This window comes from Pleuronectes platessa, chromosome 9 (genome assembly GCF_947347685.1).
Source record: "Pleuronectes platessa chromosome 9, fPlePla1.1, whole genome shotgun sequence".
In the NCBI taxonomy this organism is placed as follows: domain Eukaryota; kingdom Metazoa; phylum Chordata; class Actinopteri; order Pleuronectiformes; family Pleuronectidae; genus Pleuronectes; species Pleuronectes platessa.
In genome coordinates, this window is record NC_070634.1 from 11,191,433 (window position 1) to 11,213,160 (window position 21,728).

The window sequence follows — 21,728 nt, forward strand, 5'->3', positions numbered from 1 at the left end:
GGGAGCAGAATCTTCATTGCTGTAAAGAGAGGAGGATGAAGTGTAAAGTAAAAGTCTCATTAAATTTTTAAGCTGCCAAGTGTGAGCAGAATCCCCCTGCCAGGCGGCTCCCAGCTACCTAGAGAGCCGCTGAAGGAAGGGGAGTTAAACAGGGAGGATAAAATAGACACTTTAGAGATTCAGAACCACGTGAGGAAAGTCTGCCTCTTTACAGGCTTGTCTCATTGCCAAGCAAGGCTGCATGTGTCCAAGCTCCACTCATCCATGTGAATAAAGAAGATAAAGCTGCATGCCCAGCTATTCATTCCATATTCCTTTAATGTACAATACCCGTCTCAATACTCAGTGTTCCAAGACCTCTGTACTTGGGAGTTTGACCTCAATAAGTTCAGCTCTATGTCTCATAAGTCCAGACTCTCAATGAGAGGACAACTATTTGCAGTAGGAACAGTAGCATTCAACAGCTCAGCTTGTCACAACTGTTCCTGACTGTACTGTGACAAAATAATCTTTACTCACAGATCACAAAGGGGAAAATGTTGAATTAAAAGTGGCTGTAGTTAAATATACACTTGTAACACCGCTGTGGCTTAACTGATCAACAAATCATGTATTTATTATGTATTCAAGAAATATTTAGTTTCAACCCTGACCAAATGTCATCTTCTAAATGGAAATTTATCATATATCAAAATGCTATAGACAACAGAGAGAGTGGTGAATTGCCAAGGGCTTTCTGAGCTGAGATTGTTGTCCTGTGACAAACGTGCACATTGAGCGGTCGGTCGGAGATGAGCACTCAGGGTTCTCACATGTCAGGAAATGCCAGAACAATTTGTTTGGATAAGCTGACCACATATTCAAAACCCAAACTTAAATCCCTGCCACTGTCACTGCATGGTGCAGAGTGCATTCTGGGACACTGCCCCAACTCTGCACAAGTTAGCTCCCAAAGTACCCTTCAATTAAATGGACATGGTGAGAACACATGAATATTTGATCTGTCCTTGGTTGGATATAAACCATGAACTGGAACAGGACTTGGCCTATGACTGATGGCGTTTTGCAAGTACAGAAATTAATGTATATTGATAGAAGCCAATCATATACCAGTTGTCATAAGTATTTAGCAGTGTCAAATTTCACATGTCACATGTATTATTTGTTTTAATGGTGTGTTAGTTATACTCTGATTCTGTCCATTCAAGACAAAGACAAAGAGTGCTGCATGTACATAACCTACATGTGTATCACCCATAACTCATGCACATTAAAGGATGCTATGCTTATTGCTGTATTCTAATAAGCCACCACCAACCCATTGCTCCACTCCTACTCCCCACTGAAATCATAGAAATACACGTCCTCTGTAAGCCTGGCTAGTAACATAATTGATGACTGTAATCTATTAGGTTATTAGAATGTAAATTGCCTGGGTTGAAAAACTAGTGGGAGAAGTGACAGATCTTAAACAATAAATACTAAGTTAAAATATAAAGGCAGAGCATTGTTTAATGAGAAGAAACACAACGATCTATCATCCTCGTGAAATACTGACATTAAAGCTCTGCATCTCACTGAATACAAATGGAGATTATAACTGCTTTCCCACCAGAAACCGTAATTCACACTATCTGCAGATTTGTTCATTTTATTATTGTTTAAGGCGCCGGCATGTGGATCTGTACATTAAAACCATGTGTCTTGTTGAGTGTCAAATCCTGGCATTCTCAGCATGTGCATGTGGATGCTCGCTCTCTGAAGTAATAGGGAAGATCCAGCAGCTGGGGAATCACATTTGGATGTTTTTTGTTTTTTTTACCCTTTACTGTTCTCCCTGCTCTCAATCATCAAGCTCTCTCCTCTATGCAAACTTTGCCTCATTTGCTTTCCTTTGTTCTGCTCTTATCCTTCCATCCTCCTGCTCCAGTGTTTCTATCCCAGTGCCTGTGTCAGCTGAAACATGCTCAAACTCAGGCTGAGCTGACGTGGAAATGGAGTGAAAAAAAATATCTGCACGGCTCTGCGGACTTGACCCGCATCGCCCCTCCTATAATGTCCCGGGACGTACTTGCTACACGGCCCTGCTGAATCCCAGCAATTTGCTTTACAGCTCTAGCGCTTAAATGTTTAATTGAGCCACTCATATGCTGAACTGTGGAAGTGTGTGCACGTGTGTGATAGCTGAAGGAGGTTCAGGGATGGCGGGGGTGTGTGTAAGGGTGACAGAGGTCTGCATGCTTGGAATATGATGGATTTGGGTGTGATGGAGATCCAAACAAGGTCCTATATGTGACCTGCTGGTGCACTCCTATAATTCATACACTTAGATTATCTTAGGATCATCCTTCACACACTGACATTACATCTTTGTTATTGATTGGCAAATAATCTTTCACTTGGTGTCACTCACAAATACACACATGGAAGTATATTCCTTCCCGCTCATGGTATGCATCCATAAATAAACCTTTGCATGCACTGACCGTCACTTATGTACACACACTCCACATATGTGCACCTTCCATGCAGATTTCCTCCCCCCTTCCCAACTCACACATACATACAAAATGCCCACTCCCCCTCGACATGAATAACACAAATGTATTCAGCTCAAGTCCTCCGGGCTGGAAAATAAGATCAGTCAGGAAGCCTTTGACCCCAGCCTGTGGCTGTACGAGCATGTGACAGTGAAACGGCGAGGAGAAATATGGGCTGTGTGTGTGTGCTGTGTGTGCATGTGTGTCTGCCCTCATGCAAATGTGCTGCCCACAAAGTGCTACTGTTTGGAGATGTTTATGTATGCACACACATGCATTTGTGTCTGTATGCCACTGTGTGTGTTTGTGTTTGTATGTGTGTGAAGTTGCACTCATAAACTCTATGAAGCCAGTGTTCATGCTTTGGGGGATTGGCAGTAGATCTATCAAACTGCTGGAGTTAGTCTTGGTGTTAATATTCGTGGCACTTCTGCACTTCAGCTCGTGAGGCTATTGGCCAAGCTCATGGTCATCTCTCTAACTCATCAGCTGCAGCCTTGCTGGGGCAGTACATACGCACACACATTAATACGCTGGCTCAGTTGGTCTTACTTTATTAGAACAATGAATTGTCTCTATTTTCAATAAAGAGGTAAGAATGCCACCAGATGTTGTTCATTGATTATAACTTAAATTAATAAATACTGTAGTGTAGCTGTCAATGGTCTTTCTTCCTTTGTCATACTTCTTTATTTATGTATTAATCTATATGCATACCATTGTGATGTAAATGAATCATGTTTTTTATTCATTCAATCACTGCATCAGTGCATGACTAGTTTTTGCAGCAGTCGCCCAACTATCGCCAACATGTGTCAGACAGATACAGAGGATGTTTGGTCCAGGGTTTTTCCAGGATCTCTGCTTCATTGATGTGCACAGTGCTCTGAATAGCTCTGTCCTGCTGAGGCATAATGGTCAACCGGTGGCCTGCTAATCTCAGCAAAGCAGGCACACTGTGCCCTCTCCTGCAGGAGCCACAGGATATGAGATGCTGATCAGATTTCTATAATCAATTTAACAGAGCAGGAGGTATAAATCCTGTCAATTCACTCATTCTCCCACTGCCCTCCCCCTCTCTCTCTCTCTCTGCGTCTCCCACTCCCTCTCCCACTCTTTGTCCCCTCCCTTCGGCCCCCTGCTTAGATGAATAATTCAGGAACCAATGTGGTGAAAGGTGGAGTAAACAAGTCTATTGCCTAATATCCCAAGAGGCTGCCAAAAAGGGACTAGTGTGGGAAGAGAACTAGCGGAGATAGGGAGATGGAGCGACGAAGAGCGGACGTCCTGATTCTTTCCTCCTGACCTGCAGTCATTTGCACTTAGATTGACTCGGATGTTGCGCCAAAATGGCACAGCTGGTTTCTAGTGTCCTCTTTGCATTCATCTCTTGCGCCACACATCGGCAACCATTAATAATGAAATCTTACAGTGAAACAGAACACCTGTGAGAAAGAGTGGGCAAGAGTTCAGGGTCCCTGCTTTTCTGAGACAAGGATTTCCTAAACAAAAATGAGAATAAAAGCAGTAGTATGCTTCAGGCCACTGAATAATATGGGGAGTGACTGTCTGCTCGCCAGATGTCAAGGAGAATAATTCTTTTCAGGTTTGGAGAGCAGAGTAAGGAGCTTTTATTTTGACACCATCAGGTAAACAGGGTCCACGCCAAAACAAGAGGCACATACAAATGAGCAGTGCAGCTTCAGCGCTCATAGTAAATCCAATACAGAGAAAATTCAGAGGACACGCAGTGCTTACATAAGAAGCAAATGTAATCTCACACTGGCGTTATATTCACTGATTATGCAAGCAGAACTACTGATTGATGAGTCACCCAAAATTCAATTATCATTCTAAACAGATTCATCTGGAAATCAGATTTGGATTTTTTTTTTAAGTACCATGTTAATTAAAGAGACAGACTATTTCTGGTTGTATCTGTTTTGGGATATGCATGAGGATGATTGCATTTTCTATAAGTTGATTAAAACATTGGAGTTTGGGAGTGAGTTCAGAAATGAGGAATTACAGCAGAAGAGAGGTGGATCGCACATAACTATTGTGAGTGGAAGGCTGTGTTTTGTATCTGTTGTGCACACAAAGGATGCTACATGCCGTGTGTATGTTTCCACTTCTTTATGTGTGTTTGTGTGTCTGTGTGTGTTTGTGTGTGTGTGTGAGTGTGTGTGTGTTTACATCAGAGGGAGAAGGACTCACTGGCATGGTCTGGCTGCCATGGAGGGCGCTGATTGCAGACTGAGCCTCAGTATGTGTGGAGAACTTGACAAAGGCGCAACCTGGAAGAGAGAGCAGATGCACATGTAGGTACAGGTGTGCGCACACACACACACACACACATACACACATGCATACAGCATATATAGATATACAGTAAATGCATTCAATTGAGGGAGCCTTTAAAAGCGTACAGTACATTAATAGAGGATGTAAAATTGTATTTGATACCAAAGAAATCCCTGTGCACTGAGAGGCTCTCATTGCACAGCAGGCTGCCCCACTCCGGGCATTAGGCACGCAGACAAGCAGGCAGAAGCTTCAGGCTAAACATTGCACTGATGAAGCAGAAAAGCATGCTATTTAGCACCACATGCCTGTCTGTGCATATTAAATACGAAGCGAAACTGGCTCTGACTCAATGTTTTCAGATAGAGAACCGCCATGTGAGGATTCAGTACTGTTCGTTGTTCAGGAAGATGCTCTGATCAGTCTTTGTGAATATGAAAGCAAAAAAGGGTTAGAAACCACCAGAGCCAACACTCTCATCTCGAATGTCCTCCAGGGATAGTGTCAGGGGTAGATAAAGTGAAAACAAGTTGACGATGGCTTTCGTGGGTTCACAAAGTGCACATTGCTGTTGCACATGGATTATTAAATAATTAAAATTAAGTACGGCCCCCCTTGAAGACCTGGAAAATGGATTATATGGATATTATAACCTAAAATATGTACCACAATTTGATTCAAAGCTGTAGACTTTGCCTATTTATGAAGGGACATTTTAAGTACTGTGGTATTGACTCAAACAAATCACAACGCACAAAATGTAAAAACTTTCAAGACTAAATGACCATCCTTCGTCTTCATGCCTGATTGAAAATCCAAGACTCTCTTATTATAATTTTATCATTTGATAAGAGTTTTTCAAACTTGAATGGGAAACGTATGAGGACTGAATATGCGTCTGTTGCAGTCAGGCAGCAGCACTATCCACTGAGTCGCCCTCTCCTCATATTATTAAACGCTATTTCACCTAATTTTATTTCATTTCAAGTTTCTTTTGTGCTCTTATTCAATCTTCCGTACTTTAGCCTTGGTATCTACTATCCTGCTTGACCTAGCAGCCCTGCCATTATTCCCCTCTTAATGGGCTTACCCCTGCGGACACTAGCCAGTCAGGATGCCCACTCAGCTGTCAAACCACTGCCCCTTATTGAGATATGGATAGAAAAGAGCCGGAGCCTGACATGACCTGTACAAGGACTTTGCTACATTAGTACAAACTATATGCGGTTATGAATAGACGTGTAACCCCTGATATACTTTACGTCATAAAATGTCAGAAATAAACCAAAGAGTTTGAATTTGAAATTCAACATGTGCAATAGCGAAGGGGCGTGAAATATTTTGCTATCAAATTTACTTTATCAAGATTCATGCAAAAATTTACTGCAGCATTGGTTCGTGTCTGGGTGGAGGGGGAGCATAAGAAAACATTACGAATAAAAGTGACTTTATTCTTTCATTTAGTCATATCTCTGTACATCTCTTTGTTCTTTAAAAACAAAGCTGAAGACGTTCCTGTAGGCCAACGTCTTTTATTAAATCAAATAATTATTCATTAGCTTTTACTTTATAAATTCTAACTCTTCTTGTTATTTCATTCATTTTATTATTTATTATTGTTAGAATGTCTAGAATCAAATGTTCTAAAACAGAGATCTGACTTAGAGAGAGAACAAGTGCTGCAGATCCATAAGATGTCAGCCTGCATCCTCGCTGTGGGGACACTTGAATTGTTTTGACATCAATCTTTTCCTTCTCCTCCTCCAAACCATTGCAGAGTCAGAATGCTCTGGCTTCAACCCCCTCAGATATTTAATTCCACAACAATTTCCATAAGCACTGTAGAGGGAATAAGCTTAAGAGACAAGGAGAACCACTGGTCTCTGTGCTTATTGCTGCATGTCAGAGGGAAGTGGTGTTTCCAAAAGTTTTTGGGCTGATCTTAAAGAGACCTGGAAGATGCCAACACCACAGTAACCGAGGAACAGTAAAAGATTGACAGATTATGGCTTTATAATATAGTTTTCTTTTAAAACAAGAGTTTTAAATAAAAAATCGAAGGAATTTTTTGAATCAGTGCTGTCGTTAATGGGATTACAATAGCTGACAATATGAAGTGCTCCGTCTGTTTCAAGATTATTCCTTCATCCAGCCAAACATCTATGTCTGTCTTTAAAACAGAGATAAACCGTGCATCTCCATCAAACCTAACTTCCTAGAAAAATGAGAACCTGGACATACATCAGTGGGATAAGAACAAAAAAATGATTTGCACATGTCCCATCTGCTAACATGGAAGAGGCCACATTTATTACTTATACTGCAGCCAGCCACAGGGTGGCGATCAAGCCGCTTTAGAGTAGTCATGTTATTTATCTATATATAAAGTCTTTGCTATAAAAACAATATAGGATAAAACAGTATAGTAAAACCATTAAAATCCTATTAAATAGGACAAGATTTAAAACATCTCGATTTTCAGAATTACACTAAATTGTCTCATAAATATGTCAAATAAACTAATAATCATTTTGATGTTTCTCACAATTTTCAGTGATGAAAGTCAAACATTGAACAGTGTATGATATATTAGTCTAAACTTATTTAGTCACTGCTTGTAGCCAAGTAGCAAATCAAACTGTGTAGCGTTAAAAATGATTGTGATCGCATGAAAACGCAGCTTGACCAACATCTGATGCATGTGTCACATATATTTTACATATATCCGCAGCTGTCACGGACACTCACACACACTGTCACTTCTCTGTCAGTGACCTAAATAATACTGACAACTGTATCACGGCTCCTACCTTTGCTATTTCCATCGGGGCCTCTTAGGACCGTGCACTCCTCGATGACTCCATAGGGTTCGAAGAGGCGGTAAACATCCTCCTCGGTTTGTTGTTTGTTCAGCATCCCGACAAACAGCTTCCTGTCTTCTGAAACAAACGAAGAAGAGACAAAAGAATACATTAAAACTTTGACCGCAATTATGAAGCTAATTTGAGAACACACAGGGGTGAAATTTCAGCATTGTTGGCGGAACAGAGGAGGAAGTCTCTTTTTCTGCCGAAACAAAGAGAGACATGTTCACAGAGGCTCGGTACAGTAGAGAAACTGTCTAGTTAATGCAGCACTGGTTGAACTCCGGTCACATTCTATTATCTCTTTTCCAAGACTGATCATTTTAATCTCTAGTATAAGCGGGTCTGGTCCCATATGGGCACATACACTGTCGCTGCTGGGCAAGTGAGTGGTCAGGGGCTGGAGGGAAAGAGCAAAGAAGACTAATGAAGAGATTTTTCTTTCTCTCTCTCACACACACACAGATAGAGACCCAAGACAATGAGCAAGACTTTGGTCCTTTAAAAGCACCAGGGGCTTCGGGCAGCACCAACCTCCTACACACTGTACTGCACAGACTACAAACTCACATCTCTCTCTCTCTCTCTCTCTCTCTCTCTCTCTCTCTCTCTCTCATCACTGTCTTTTTGCTAACTCTCTCTATTCATCTCTCCCCTCTCTCTTTTCTGCTCTTCTTTTTCTCTCGCTGATGCTACATTTTTCTTGTCTGCCTCCCTTCCTTCCTTCTCTTTATCTCTCTCTTACTCTACTAATTGCTGCTGATCCAGTGTTTTTTGTGTAGCCAGAGAAATATTTCAGTGGACTCTTCAGTGAACAATGGCGTGTCTCTCCAGTGAGCAGCAAAGGCTGGGAGACATGCCATGAATAACGCTGACTTTTCAATAGATAGCTTCTATGCTATTGAGTCCTGTTAAATGCTGTGGGATCTGATCTTTACCTTGACCTGACACACTGTGTTTACTGATGTACGCTGGCCTTGTATGATTAATGCTATACTGTGCAGAGTGTCTCTGCGGGCAGAAGATGCACTAAAACCTTACCATTGTACAGAATGTTTCTCCAACTCTGACCTGTGAAGTCACTGTGGAGAGACTGAGTGAGAGACAGGACTGGCAGCCGCCACTGTGAAGAGCTTGGGAGCGGCATAAATCGCTGTCAGAGGTATTGCACAGTGTCAGGGTGACTCCGAATATGTCGCGTTGCTGTCGTTTCCTGACCCAGACACAAGATGATACCCACATTCCTGCAGCGGGCACAGTGGCAAGTGTGGGTGAACAAGGCGCCCTGCTAGGGTTTCAGCACTCCTACCACCAATAATGCACCTTTAAAATAATCACCCGTGTCAGAGCTTTGTCTAGGGAGGGGCGTCCCTGGTGCGGGCTCCTTATTGCAAGTGGCAGGATCAGAGGCAATGTATCAAAATGGAAGTGATGCAATGTGACATCTGTCAGGGTGGATTGGAGAGCATTTATCTGAAAAAAAAGGAAAGCCCTGAACTGGAAAATGAAAGGCCAAGATGGTCCTTCCTTTTGCTTGAGGGAGAATATAAATTCTGAGGCTGGATGGGGGGGGAGTCAGGTATAGGGGGAGGGGCTGGACTGCACAAATTTCTCTGAATGCTGCCAGACCACATCTCATATACGCTCATGTATAGGGCGGAACAGTCATACACACACACACACACACACACACACACACACACACACACACACACACACGCACACACACAGAGCCACCAATGTGAATCACACTCCATGTCCTATACGTTCCCTTACTTTGACTGTGACCCCCATGTTCAAGTAGGTGATGGGGTCTGACCAGTTTTGAATTAATGCATGACCTTTATCAATTTCATATGAGCTGCACTCTGACGGTCACACTGTGAACAGCTCACACGTGGCATGTTTTAAGTACAACACTACATCCTTCCTTCAGATGGAAGATCGCTAACTGGCAAGGCACCCCCACCTACAGGAAGGAGGAATATTTATAGGTCACTGAGTAGAACAGGATCATTGACAAACACAAAACACATCCCTGTGTGATGCTGGTTCACACTGAGCTGCACAAAAGCCTTAAACATTGGTGTCAAATTCAATGGGCGTTTAAAGAAATATATATAGGGACACACGTGCAGGAGTTAATTGCAATGTAAGAAAGATTCTCCTTTTTTATAACAGTAGTATTTTTAAGTCAGAGTTCTTTATCTGCAGCTGAGAGTAAGATGGAGTGGACGTTCAGAGTGTGCTTTGAAAACAAGCTAACCATGCATGAAAACACATCATTTACGAGATCTACTCTACAATCTAGGCTTCTGCTGCGGCTGCTCTTAACTATAAATGCTACCTTGGGAATTCAGATCTTGTGTTAATCGTCATTAGAAACAGTATCTCATTAATCTACAACACGAAATGTGGGAAAAAAAAACACACACGGTGCAAAACCCCACTCAAAATGACACAAACAATGTATAGGAAACCCTCTGATACATGAATGCAGAGGGTTAAAGATGACATATCCCATACTATGACCTCACTTTTAACTATCTCCCAACTATGATACTCGACTTTTACATCATTACAGCTATTCTCCAGATTAATGTCGTCTAACTCGTTTTGTGCAGAGTACAAAACAACTCACAGCTTTATCCCCTCCTAACAGGCAAGTTACAGATTTGGTCAAATCTATTCTCATAATTATCAAATTAATTCTTGATATATGGCCAAATTCGTGTTTTGTGAGGTCTAGGTGACCTCGCCCTCTGATGATCAAGTCAGTCCATCTTCGAGTCCGTAATCGAAGCGTAATCAGAAATGCATCTGCTATTTAATATATTTTATTTATTTAATTCTACATTCATACACATACATCTGTTAATAGAGATTAGCCAAAATGTTGTCTGGATCTAAAACACCTTCAAAAAGATGTCGTAGTGGAATAAAAGAAACCAGTTGGACTGTAGACGGTGTAGGACGAATGGAATAAGGAGTCGTTCTCCACTGTTTACCCTTGAAGCCCCAAAATATTGTCTTTAGCCCTCAGAGGCTAATTCGCCATCAGAAAACAGCCGATGAGCTCCGAGACTGCTGATGTACTGCATATGTATTATGCATGTTACTACCAACTAGCTAATAAGTATCTATATTCCACTGTAGCTTCTGATAACTGCTGGAGTCCACAGCTGCAACACACCATCAGTAAACTTGCTTCATCTGTTTATTATTCTACTACAAAGCTAGGTAGACAGTGCATGATATTCCTCAAAACTGAAGAAAAGGGAAAAAAAATGTCTCTCAGTGGGGTTCCCTCACCGAACTGCCTGTTTACACAGATTCTGAAACCTGAATCTTTATTCTGAAGCATCTTCACTGGCCCTTTGATCCAAGCATCACAGTCTCAGACAGTCGCTGCAGAAACCTGGACTTGCTCAGCTGAATTCAGTCTTTGCAACCGTGCAAGAGAACTGGTCCTTTATTTGCAATCCAGCCAAAGTATTCAAATCTGCCTCATCCATGCAGGACAGTACCTGCAGCATAAAACCTCTCAGTCCACTGACATGTTCCATATGTATGGAAACTGACTGGAAGAGATCTCCACACTCGGCAGAGCACCACAGCTACACACCTATGGATGCCTTCAGTTACATGTGCAGGTAAAACAGTGGTGCCTCTGTTGCACTTAAGCTTTTCTCTGTGGGGGATGATAAGAATGTTTGTGATAGAATCATGTTTTTTTAGCTCAGTGAACTGAACTGTCAGTCTCACACACAACATGATTTGTAGCAAACACTGCTGTGGCTTGACTATTTTCTCTTTTTGCAGCCTTTGGAAACTGCTCTCTGTTAGAGCTCCAAACATGTGGTAGACACTTGTAGATACATGAAAAAAACGTTTTGTTTTCATCAAAACAGAGCTTATGCCAACAATAATACAATTGTTAAATAAGAGCGTCTCTCCGCTTTAGCCTTTACAGTGAAATGTCATCATATAAACAATTCAAGGTTTCTCATAACCCCAAGCAAGTTAAGTGTGATAACTGCGGAGCGTGCTGGCAGCAAGGTACATTTACAGCTCACTGTGGCATCACTGTACCCAACTTTACTGTGACACGCCACTGCTGTCCTGAAACTCACCCCCCATCATGTTTAATTTACTCTGAGTTATTAAACAGATGCTTGTTTGGAATAAATGCATTGGAAATTAAACTCCAGAATAATAAAATGGCAGCGCCGCCTGGTTATACACACTGAACATTACTGCGTCCATTTGAACCCTTTCAAATCAATATAAGCTTTTCAGTGCGAGCGCATTGCCCTTGTGTGGAGTGTTTGCGTGGCTGCACACAAGCAAATTAAATCAGTAATATTTCATATGTCTAATCTTCACGCCGTAGTTTGACCATTACAGCACACGCATGGCTAACGACGACATTGTAATTCTTTACGTATGCACATGGTCCTAATCTCCACACAGCACCCTCCTTTGTTACATAATGTTTAATTCCACTGCAAGTTTGAAGGATCTCCTGTCTATACTACACACACACACACTCCTCAGCACAGCCCGGCACACTGGAGACTTATTACTGTATGCTCCATGACTACAATGCAGGCTGCCGAGGATTTTGACAGTGAAATGAGACTCATTGAATAGCAATGGGACAGAGTAGGAGTTTCCAGCAACAGGAGAAAGAAAGAAAAAGAGAGAGCCGGGTGAGGCGGAGAGGAAGAGAGTGAGAGAGGGAGGGAGCGAGAGGAGGAGAGAGGGAGAGAGTGAATGTGTGGGAGAGTGAGAATGATGTGCCTATACTGTAAGTTGCTGTGCATACAGTCCTGCAGTCCTTGATAAGCCAGGATGGATGAAATAGGTGCACCATAGGAGTTGGTAAATCATTGTCAGGGGTGGGGAGGATGAAGAAAGGCAAGGGTGGGAGGAGAGTGGGGAGAGAGGGGGAGGGATAGGAATGGGGGGAGTGGGTTGGAAGAAAGGCACGCCGACTGCCTCAGGTGCTCTCTGGTTTTCAAATTCTTCCTGCTCCGTCTCTTTCTCGGTCGTTGCAACAGCGAGCGAGCGGAGACGGAGGTAGAGAGATATCCTGACAGAGGGCGAGAGTGCGCTGTAGAGAAAAAGCACTTGTCAGAAGGATGGGGAGGTTGCCATGACAACTATTTATACAGCGGGCTGTCAGTCATGTTTCATTGGAATTTGGAGAGGAGGGGAGGAATGAGGGGAGGAGAGAGAGTTGGGGAAGGAGGGGTTGGAGAAGGGTCATTTCTCCATCTGTCTGCTGAAGCCAGATTGCAAATTTGACTGTCAGGCTTGGAGATAAAGACAAATTATGAACAATATTAGCGGGCTGATAAAAAGGAACAATAATGAATGGATAAATATATTAAAACCAAATGAGATAGCATCCAGGCAGAAACAGGAGCCCTGAGAAGCCAATCAGGTTTTCTCATTTGGAGGGGAAGATAAGAGCGGGAGCGAGGCGGCGAGCAGGGGAAGGATCCACCATATTAGAGCTCTCGACTGTAGCGTACTTCCTTGTCAAAAGAAAGAACGAAAGAATCAAAATCACTTTGTAGCTGGAATACCGAACATCGTGGCTTCCTCTCTCTCCTTCACGAGCCTATTATACTTCTCCAATGAGCAGGATGCCACACAATAACAGTGTCAGCGTGTGTTCAAGCATAAAAAACACAGACAGAATGGAAGGAAATTAATTAACCCTAAGAGATCACAGTGCTTAGCCAGTGGAATCTAATCCAATTTATAACATATAGGGATCTAACTAGGGGTGTGTTTGCATTAATGAGATGATGTGTATAAAAGTGTGTATGTGTGCTCGAATGTGCATGTACAGGTCATGGGAGTGTACAGTACGTGTGCCCTGTAGTGCTAAGGTCATCCTTCCCCAGCCCGTCGACAGTAAGGGATTAGCGGTAGGAGGGGCAGAGACCGACGAGGGAGGGAGGCTGAGGTTTGGCACAGCCTCGGGGTGGGAAAACCCTGCCAAATTAACTCCTGAATAATGAGCCTTTCATGTGCTGCGTTATCAATAGCCAGAGGACGGCCACGTATTTTGTCATACCGCTGGAGCCACTTCACACACAGCCCCGTTAGTAGGTTTCCACCAGAGCACCTTTCAACCGAGGAAGAAATGTGGGTTGATAGAATAGTTTGTTTACCAATTTCCAAAGTAAATGAGCACTCCTGTGTGTGCGGGCGCTGTATTATCAGCTGTCTTTTGAAGTTTGCATGCTAACCCACCGAGCTGACAGCACAAACTGTAAGGCCTACCAGGCACCGTCCCTAATGAGGAGGCTTATTAGCGCCGTTTTCCTCTTAACTTCGTGGCTGTTGCTTGGAAACAGCAGTGCAAAGAAAACAATACTGTGGTTCTCACCTAAAAGCCATCACACCCAATGCTCCCTGTTGTGCAATTTCATCACCAAAGCGATTCAGCATGGACTTCTATTGAAACATAAAGTACTGAATAAAGAATGAAAAAGAGAACTACAGAGAGTGAACTGACATTTAATCATATATGAATGTTAAAAATAATGTGTTTTATTGGGACTCTTGCTAGGTTACTGTATATTCAGTCCATAATGGCTCCTTTAACAGAAGCTACAGCGACCTGCATCCCTAGCTCCTGCAGTACCTGCAGGGACGCTGGCGTGATTTCATGTCAGAGTTTCATCATTTTGGTGTCAAGGCTGCTCATTGGCAGCTTGGCCGCAACCCGTAAAAGTCATCAGTAAAAATGCCATGAAGCAGCGCATTTGGGGCCTTGATAGCCATGCTGCAGAAACAGCACATCCCTCACTAAGCCCTCCTCTGGGATGGATAAGGCCTCACTGCTTTCACATACATGTGAGGCAGAGCTTCGCAAACTTTTTCTGAATGCACACCTTCAGAAGCTGAAAACGTTCATGACTAAATCTTTTTTTTTTTTTTATCAGAAACACTGACGGGGGAAACCACAAATAAAACAAATATCTTTATTCAACCGTTTGCAGACGTGAAATCCAGAGAATCTTCATACATTTTTTTCCTGAGTTTGCCTTTCACAAGGCAGCAGGATATCTCCGGTCAGACATGTTCATGACTATCTCTGGAGAGTTAAGGTGAGGGGGGGTGTAGCATGCAAGAGGCTGGATGCAACGTATTAATTCTGGGAGATCACCTGTTTTTGTTTACAGCACATTGACATCAGCATCGGCCCTTATCACTAAAAGCTCTCGATATCTTTGTGTATGGCACTGCTTTTCCATCCTGAGATATTTGTTATTTTCATTTTTGTATTAGTCACCTGTTAAAAACATCATCTATATGCCCACTCACTTGCGGTGAATCCTCCGGAGGATCTATTGCTGTGTTCTTACATCGCCTCATTCTGACATTATCCAGCGTTTTTACTAAGAGGCTATCAGTTCTGTGCATGGTTTAAACATCTTTTGTGATTTAAAAAGTAACATCAAGTTCTTGTTCCTTATTTCCCCTGCATAAGCCATCTTCGTTCAGCTTAGTTTCACTTGATATTGCCCCCCCTGCAGTGGCTGTATCTTACCCCAAGAGAACCAATGATGTAAACACACCGGCACTATAGGCTGCTCAGCTTTTCTGCAAACACGTGGGCAAGCACAACCAAAGTAACCATAAAATTGCATATTCACACAGCCTCATAGACAGGCTCCATCGGGAAATACATTTCAAATACAAATAGCGACATATAGTGCGTACTGTTACATGTACAGTACTACTGTACATGCTGTGCTTTAAACATATGACATCAAGAGGCATCTTAGACAATTTCCACAAACAAAATCTCCCAGCAGGGAGTGGGAGGTTGTGGTTGGTTAACTGTTGCATCACAAGCCATATAACATGTTAGTCAGGCCGAGGAGCTTAAGATCAAACTGTGATATGATGGCGAACAGCAACCTCACAGGAGGAGAAACTCTGCATTTCAACCGTACACATTTCCTCCACCCACAACGGTTGAGTCGATTCGATCTCAGAGGGGATTTAGAGACCAGTGATCATGAATTCTTTCTGTGCCGCTGGCAGAAAGGATGATGGATATTATATATGACAGCTAAAAGACTCATCCACAGATCTGTATGTGGACGCATGCTTTTCCCCTGCACACATATAAACATGTAAGATGCACATACAACACACAGGACCTCCTGTCACTCAATATTCTCTAAAGATCTCCACAGATTTTATGCATCAGTGCAATCTAATGACTGCTCTGTTCTGTGCTGCTGGCTGGGGGATTTCAGCTGCATCCTGGCTCTGCTGGAGGCCTTGAACACACAATTACAGGCTCCTGACTTGGTTCCCCTTTCCCTAAATGCTCCACGTAAAAACCTCTGAGGTGTGTAAATGCAACCGCTGGCGCGCGTGTGTGCTTTGTGCACTCCTTTCACTTGCTTTCAGTACAGTAACACTCAGCTCTAGGCCCCGACATCCACTCACACATCCACCAACTATAGTACGAGAACACCTGAAAGTAGAAGAACAATATATCCACAGTAAACGTCTCAGCAAATTTACACTCAATATGATAACAAATGTGAAATATTACTCACAGCCTTGTGTCAACTACAGTGTATCACGGCTATGGTCATAAATCCAGAAACTGCTGTGCAGAGTGTAAATGTAGCTACTGTATATAAACATTTACAATATGGCAGTGCTATTTATATTGTCTCCCTTTCATAATGCCATCTGAAGGGCATTTTGGCATCCGTTATGATATGGATTTCTCCCCCCATTTTCCTCTATTCCATTTATCGCCATTCTTCTTTTCCGTCTAGATTGTGTTTCTATACAATAGAATGGGCCTTTTACCTTTGGCAGTATTTAACACAGCACTAGCCTGTTTCTTAATTATTTTCTCATCGCTCCACTGACACTGATTCATGAGGGTAATGTCGGACACACCCCCTCGGCCAGCCCCCTCAACCAACCCCCACCTCCTTTCTTCTCCATGCAGTTTCTCTCTCTTTCCTTCCTCTTCCTGAAAGCACAGTTGCACATTTCTCGGACAATTTTTTCTTTCTTTGCCCGGTCCTTACATTTTTCTGCCATCTCCCTCTGCCAAACTATTTCCACCTCGCCTCCTTCTCTCATATCACCCTGTGATTATCTTGGATGGCTAATGAGGTACCATGAAGGTAAGGTCCATGGCTGCTCTCAAGTAATTACCTTTTTTTCTAACACGGAGCAACAAAATTGTCGACTGCAAGAGACAACCAACTTCATTACATAGTGAGCCAAACTGAGCCCCATGTGAAATCCCGCCCTGTGTTAAATATAGAGTACAATACAAATATCATCTCACCTCCTCACCTCTGGACGACTGCAATATTATGAAATACAAACTCATGCTGGGACAAAAGCCTTTATCTGAGAAAAGACAATAGAAAGGTTAAAGTTAAATCATACTAATGTCATATATGTAGTGAAGATGCTAAGGGGATTTGATAAGCCATATAGAGTATAATTAGCATATTCCTTCTCGAGGCAAAGGAAGAAAAACGTGTCAGTTACCTCAACCTTTGACCACGTACATGTAATCAGTTGAAGTGAAGGTTTGTACCTTCCTGAGATAACGTGTTCATGAGGATATGATGAACGGATGGACAGACAGTCTCGTGAACCTGCATGATTCTACTTAATAACTCTAAATGCTATTGTTGCTCTCTTCAATCCACCAAGCATGTTTATGTTTGTACAAATGTAATTAATTCTTTACAGGCTTTTTAAAAAAAATATATTCCATTCACAACAACGTGATAGGCCCGAGGTCACAGTGACCCTGACCGCTGTCATCCAAATATCATGTTCAGTTTGTACCAAATATTTGAAAGTTTATGGCAAATTTAAAGACCTTTCCAAACACTGATCCTGATATATCACATTCACGAGAATCAGGTGGACCATTTGATGGAAGCTTGAAAACATAAAGCCCTCGGCTGAAGCTGTCGGCAGCCCAGAGGTATAAAAAAAAAATTGAAAACGCTTAAGTAAAGGAGAAAGCACGAGATAGAGAGACAAATGAGAGGGAAGAGGCTTAGGAGACAGCAAGCGAGGGGCCGTGCCCAACTCCAGCTCAAGAGAGAGCAAGGATGTACCAGAATATGGTCTATCTCTCTGAAGCTTTGCCTGCGAGAGCAACTGAGCCGGCAGATGACTTTTGCTGCACATGAACAAAAGAGGCTTACAGGCGACCCTGCATTCAGCTTTCTCCTGGCCCACAGTGTCAGAGCTGTAGGGGCACAGGGTGCACGGGTCGACTCACCTGCCTATACAGAGAGAGGCCTTAAGGACAGTCAGATCTGTTCCTTACATATGACATCAGCCAGCAGCTTCATTTGTCATACATGGGAAAAAAACTGCACTGTTCAGTTATAGGATGGAGGAACATGTTGTGAGATGTAAAGCTGCAAATGCATGAATACATAAACCTTCAAGCATTTCACCGGTGTATTTGATACTTTACCATTTCCATATCATTAGTTGGAGCTGATTCTTGATGGAGGGGAGGGGAGATGCTAAACTCGGAGTATTTTCACAGGCTGCTGTCGCGTTCTTTTTGTATGCATGGCCTCTGTAGTGCTGATGTGACTGCAGGGGGAGAGCCTAACCCTGTCACTCACACTGACAGCCGAGCTGTCTTATCTGCTCTCTGTTGGCGATGCTGCACTTTAATTAGGGTAGAAGGTCAATCAGCACTTTTTTAGAAGATGGGATTCTACTGAAAGCTTTTCATAATGTGGGACAGCCATAGTGTTTTGGTTGCCTAAGGCGAACACGCATATGAGGCTCTGCTACCAGCTCTTCCAACTTTTATCCTTACTTGTCTGGATAATCACAGATTTGTTTCACAGAGCCCTGCGCTTCTGCAAAGCTGTCCATGACATCTTCTATATTACATCTAGGAAAGAAAATGATGCATGATGTATGATGTGTTAAAGCACATCTTTCATTGTCACTGACTAATAATGATGCGAGCATTGACCGTATATACTTATCAGCGGGATCCTAACATAGAAACTTGACCCGTCTTTTATAAACAATGTGAGGAGAGCATCATCATTATCACACGGAAAAGGTGTGTTGCCATCATCACTTGCACTAACATTAGTTGAGGAAACAATGAGCAGCAGCAGGTTGTTCTTTAAGAGCACATTTTAAAGAATAATTCTTTTTTTTCTTTGCACTTAACTGGATTGAACTCATTTAGACCAGATGCAACATGAAATACTGTCAAGAAAGGCAAAATGCATTATGGGAAATGTTTTTTCTATGTTCATAATTTTTTGAGAACCAGAAGTGTCTTACAATGAAACCCATATTTATTTTGTTTCTTATCCATCTGCTTTAGAGGCGGAGAAATTTAAGTTCTTGTACATGTTGGTAATTCTATCAATTCTTAAGAAAACGCTTAGGTTTTAGGTGGTTTTAGAGTGCGTTTTGATTCAGCACATCATGTCTTAATGGTTTAAATGTACAATTTGTAGTGGGAACTGAAAACTTAAAAAAATCATGATTGAAAAGAACTTTACAGAAAGTAAGCAAACACCAAAACCAGGCTCATCTGCGGAGCTGTGGTACCAGTAGGATAAAAACCTGAAGTTTCAGTCCAGCCTGTGCCACCTGTTGGCAGGGTGAGTACCTGCACTTTAAAGATTCTCCAATTTTAAGACTTCTGCTCCCTTCAGGCCGACAGGGTTGTATATCTGTGGTTAATGTCTGGCTGCACCTTTCGATCCAAAGTCCAGAACATTACAGGATAAAAACCCCACAGCTATTAAGATACAAAACATTTGGTTGTTGATCCCGTGACTCAACTCTGCAACAATAAAATTTACTCACAAAGTTCATGACAACATTTTAAATATATAATTCAATGAAGAGAACATATAAGGTTGTGTAAGAAAAGATGGAATGGTGTCTTGCTGCGAGAATGACCCCCTTCTCTCTTGCAGACACACACGAAGAATGGTGCTTTGTCTCTTTCCTCTGCCCCAATCTTCCTGACAGCTCATTTGTTTTCATTTCCAGGATATTCTGCTTGATATTTAATGAAAGAAAAATCTCTATATTGGAGGAATCATCAAGAGAGGAGGGTGAAATTCTTCATCGGATGTCAGAACATTTAAAAGTTGCTGTTTTACTACGTGTACCAGATTTATTGGATTTGTTTATCGTCATAGAAAATCCTCCAGTGTTCTGGCATGTGTAGAAATCTATCATACAGCACAGTCTCTGTCGATAAACCCACTGAGTCATAAGGATACTTTACTTTTTTCAATTTTGCATGTGGAATTGTATGAATATAATCAATATACTGGGATATGATATGTGAGGATTCAAATATTTTTGACCTGTCAAGCTAATACCTAATAGAATAAGACCGCAAGAGACAGATTGTTTCTCTCTCTAACTTAGACTAAACTATCAGGCTGGTGCCCTTATCCTCTGGCCCTCTATCTCTTCCTCGCTCCCTCTATCTGGGACAAACCTACAGTAAGCATTTTAATTCCCTCTGACCTTTACTGATCTCACCCAGGCAGTTTGCCCCGTCGCTTAGGGCCAAAACAAAATGAAACTTGAATTTCGGCTCAGAATAATTTAAGATGATCCTGTCCATAATGGGAGTTTCAACTATTTTGCAGTTTGGGTGCTGCCCAAGTGACTATATGGACTTTCCATAAGAGCTCTCTGACTCTCTTAGTCGCTGTTCCCCTCTGTGATCATGTGATGTATGAGTTTGAGAAGGGGGAATGAGCCAGCATAGCATCCCCAGTATTCACATGTATGCATGCATGAGCACATGGTACACACACAAGCACACACGCAGGCAAGCAAACTTGGCCGTGCTCAAACTCAAGTACACAGAGCACCAGAGGGCTTTGTGTGCAAGGCTGAAAAATGCCATTTCAGCACGCACCACATGGAAGTTTAGTGGGGAGGGAGAAGCTAAACAGTATAAAAAAAAGAGAGCGTGTGATGAAAAATGCATGGAGGGGAGAGGAGGACAGTGGCTCCCTGCACACAGTTGCCTGCCAGGGAGCTCCTGCAGATCATCTCCTCCTCTTTATCCAGTTGTCTCCACTGTCACTGCTGCTGGCCTGACTGACCACACGCTTCTAAACAGATGACAGATTCAGAAACAAAATGTCAGACCGGACTCAATACGCATAATCCCTGTAGTGAATGCATGGCCACCACCTTAGATGTAAAGACACATTTTAAAAGATTAGACTGGCAGCATTGAACCTCACTTTAGGATGTTTATGATTCAGATTTCCCCTAACTGTAGGAATAGTTTTGTAAATTCGACAATACATATAATAATTTTGTTTGCATGGTTTTGATTTAATTTAGTTTAATTATAATCAGTTCTATTTGAGCAAGCGGCTGGAGCCTAATGCTACAAAGGAACCATGCTAACTTGTATAGTCTTATGTGGCCTATGATATATTTTATTTCTCATCCAGACTGTTTCACACACAGCCAGCTGGATGAGCAAAATCTATTCATTAAACCTACTAAAATACCAACAAATAACAAAATGAACAATTAGCAAGAAGTCACATGATACCAGATTAACATAGCTTTAACCATAAGCACATACAAAAGTAGAAAATCCCATGGGTATATTATTTCAAAGCAAAGTGAAGCAACATGTAACGAATGCTCTAAAAAAAAAACATGTTGAGTTTAGTGGATTGAGGAATCTGTGGGCTGTCACTCTTCAGTCCGCTGCGAGTTATAATCAAAGAAGCCGTATCCGTCTCAATGTTCCCCGGCAACCTTCACACGACTCCATAACAACACGGTAGAGGTGATGTAATGATAGTGAAACATCTGGCAATTAGACGCCCGCGGAACAGCACAATTAATTTTACGAACCCAAACCTCCTCATCGAACTTTCATTTATCTAACGTCAATCGCCCGAGGTGTAGGTACACACGACAGACATATGCACTTTCAGTA

At 42.3% G+C, this 21,728-nt stretch overlaps 1 protein-coding gene across 18 annotated transcripts in view; it reads right to left on the minus strand.

Annotated features, from left to right (window-relative positions):
- Positions 1-21,728, minus strand: part of celf5a (cugbp, Elav-like family member 5a) — a 176,692-nt gene that overhangs the window by 21,385 nt on the left and 133,579 nt on the right. For 9 of the 18 annotated variants that reach the window (XM_053430517.1, XM_053430508.1, XM_053430514.1 and 6 more), the window contains 2 exons: positions 7,655-7,780; positions 4,758-4,837 (listed from right to left, as the gene is read on the minus strand). In XM_053430517.1, coding sequence (XP_053286492.1) covers positions 4,758-4,837; positions 7,655-7,780 — 206 coding nt within the window. Of the gene's footprint in view, positions 1-4,757; positions 4,838-7,654; positions 7,784-21,728 lie in introns of all 18 variants that reach the window. The other 9 variants (XM_053430516.1, XM_053430507.1, XM_053430513.1 and 6 more) reach the window with 1 other exon arrangement.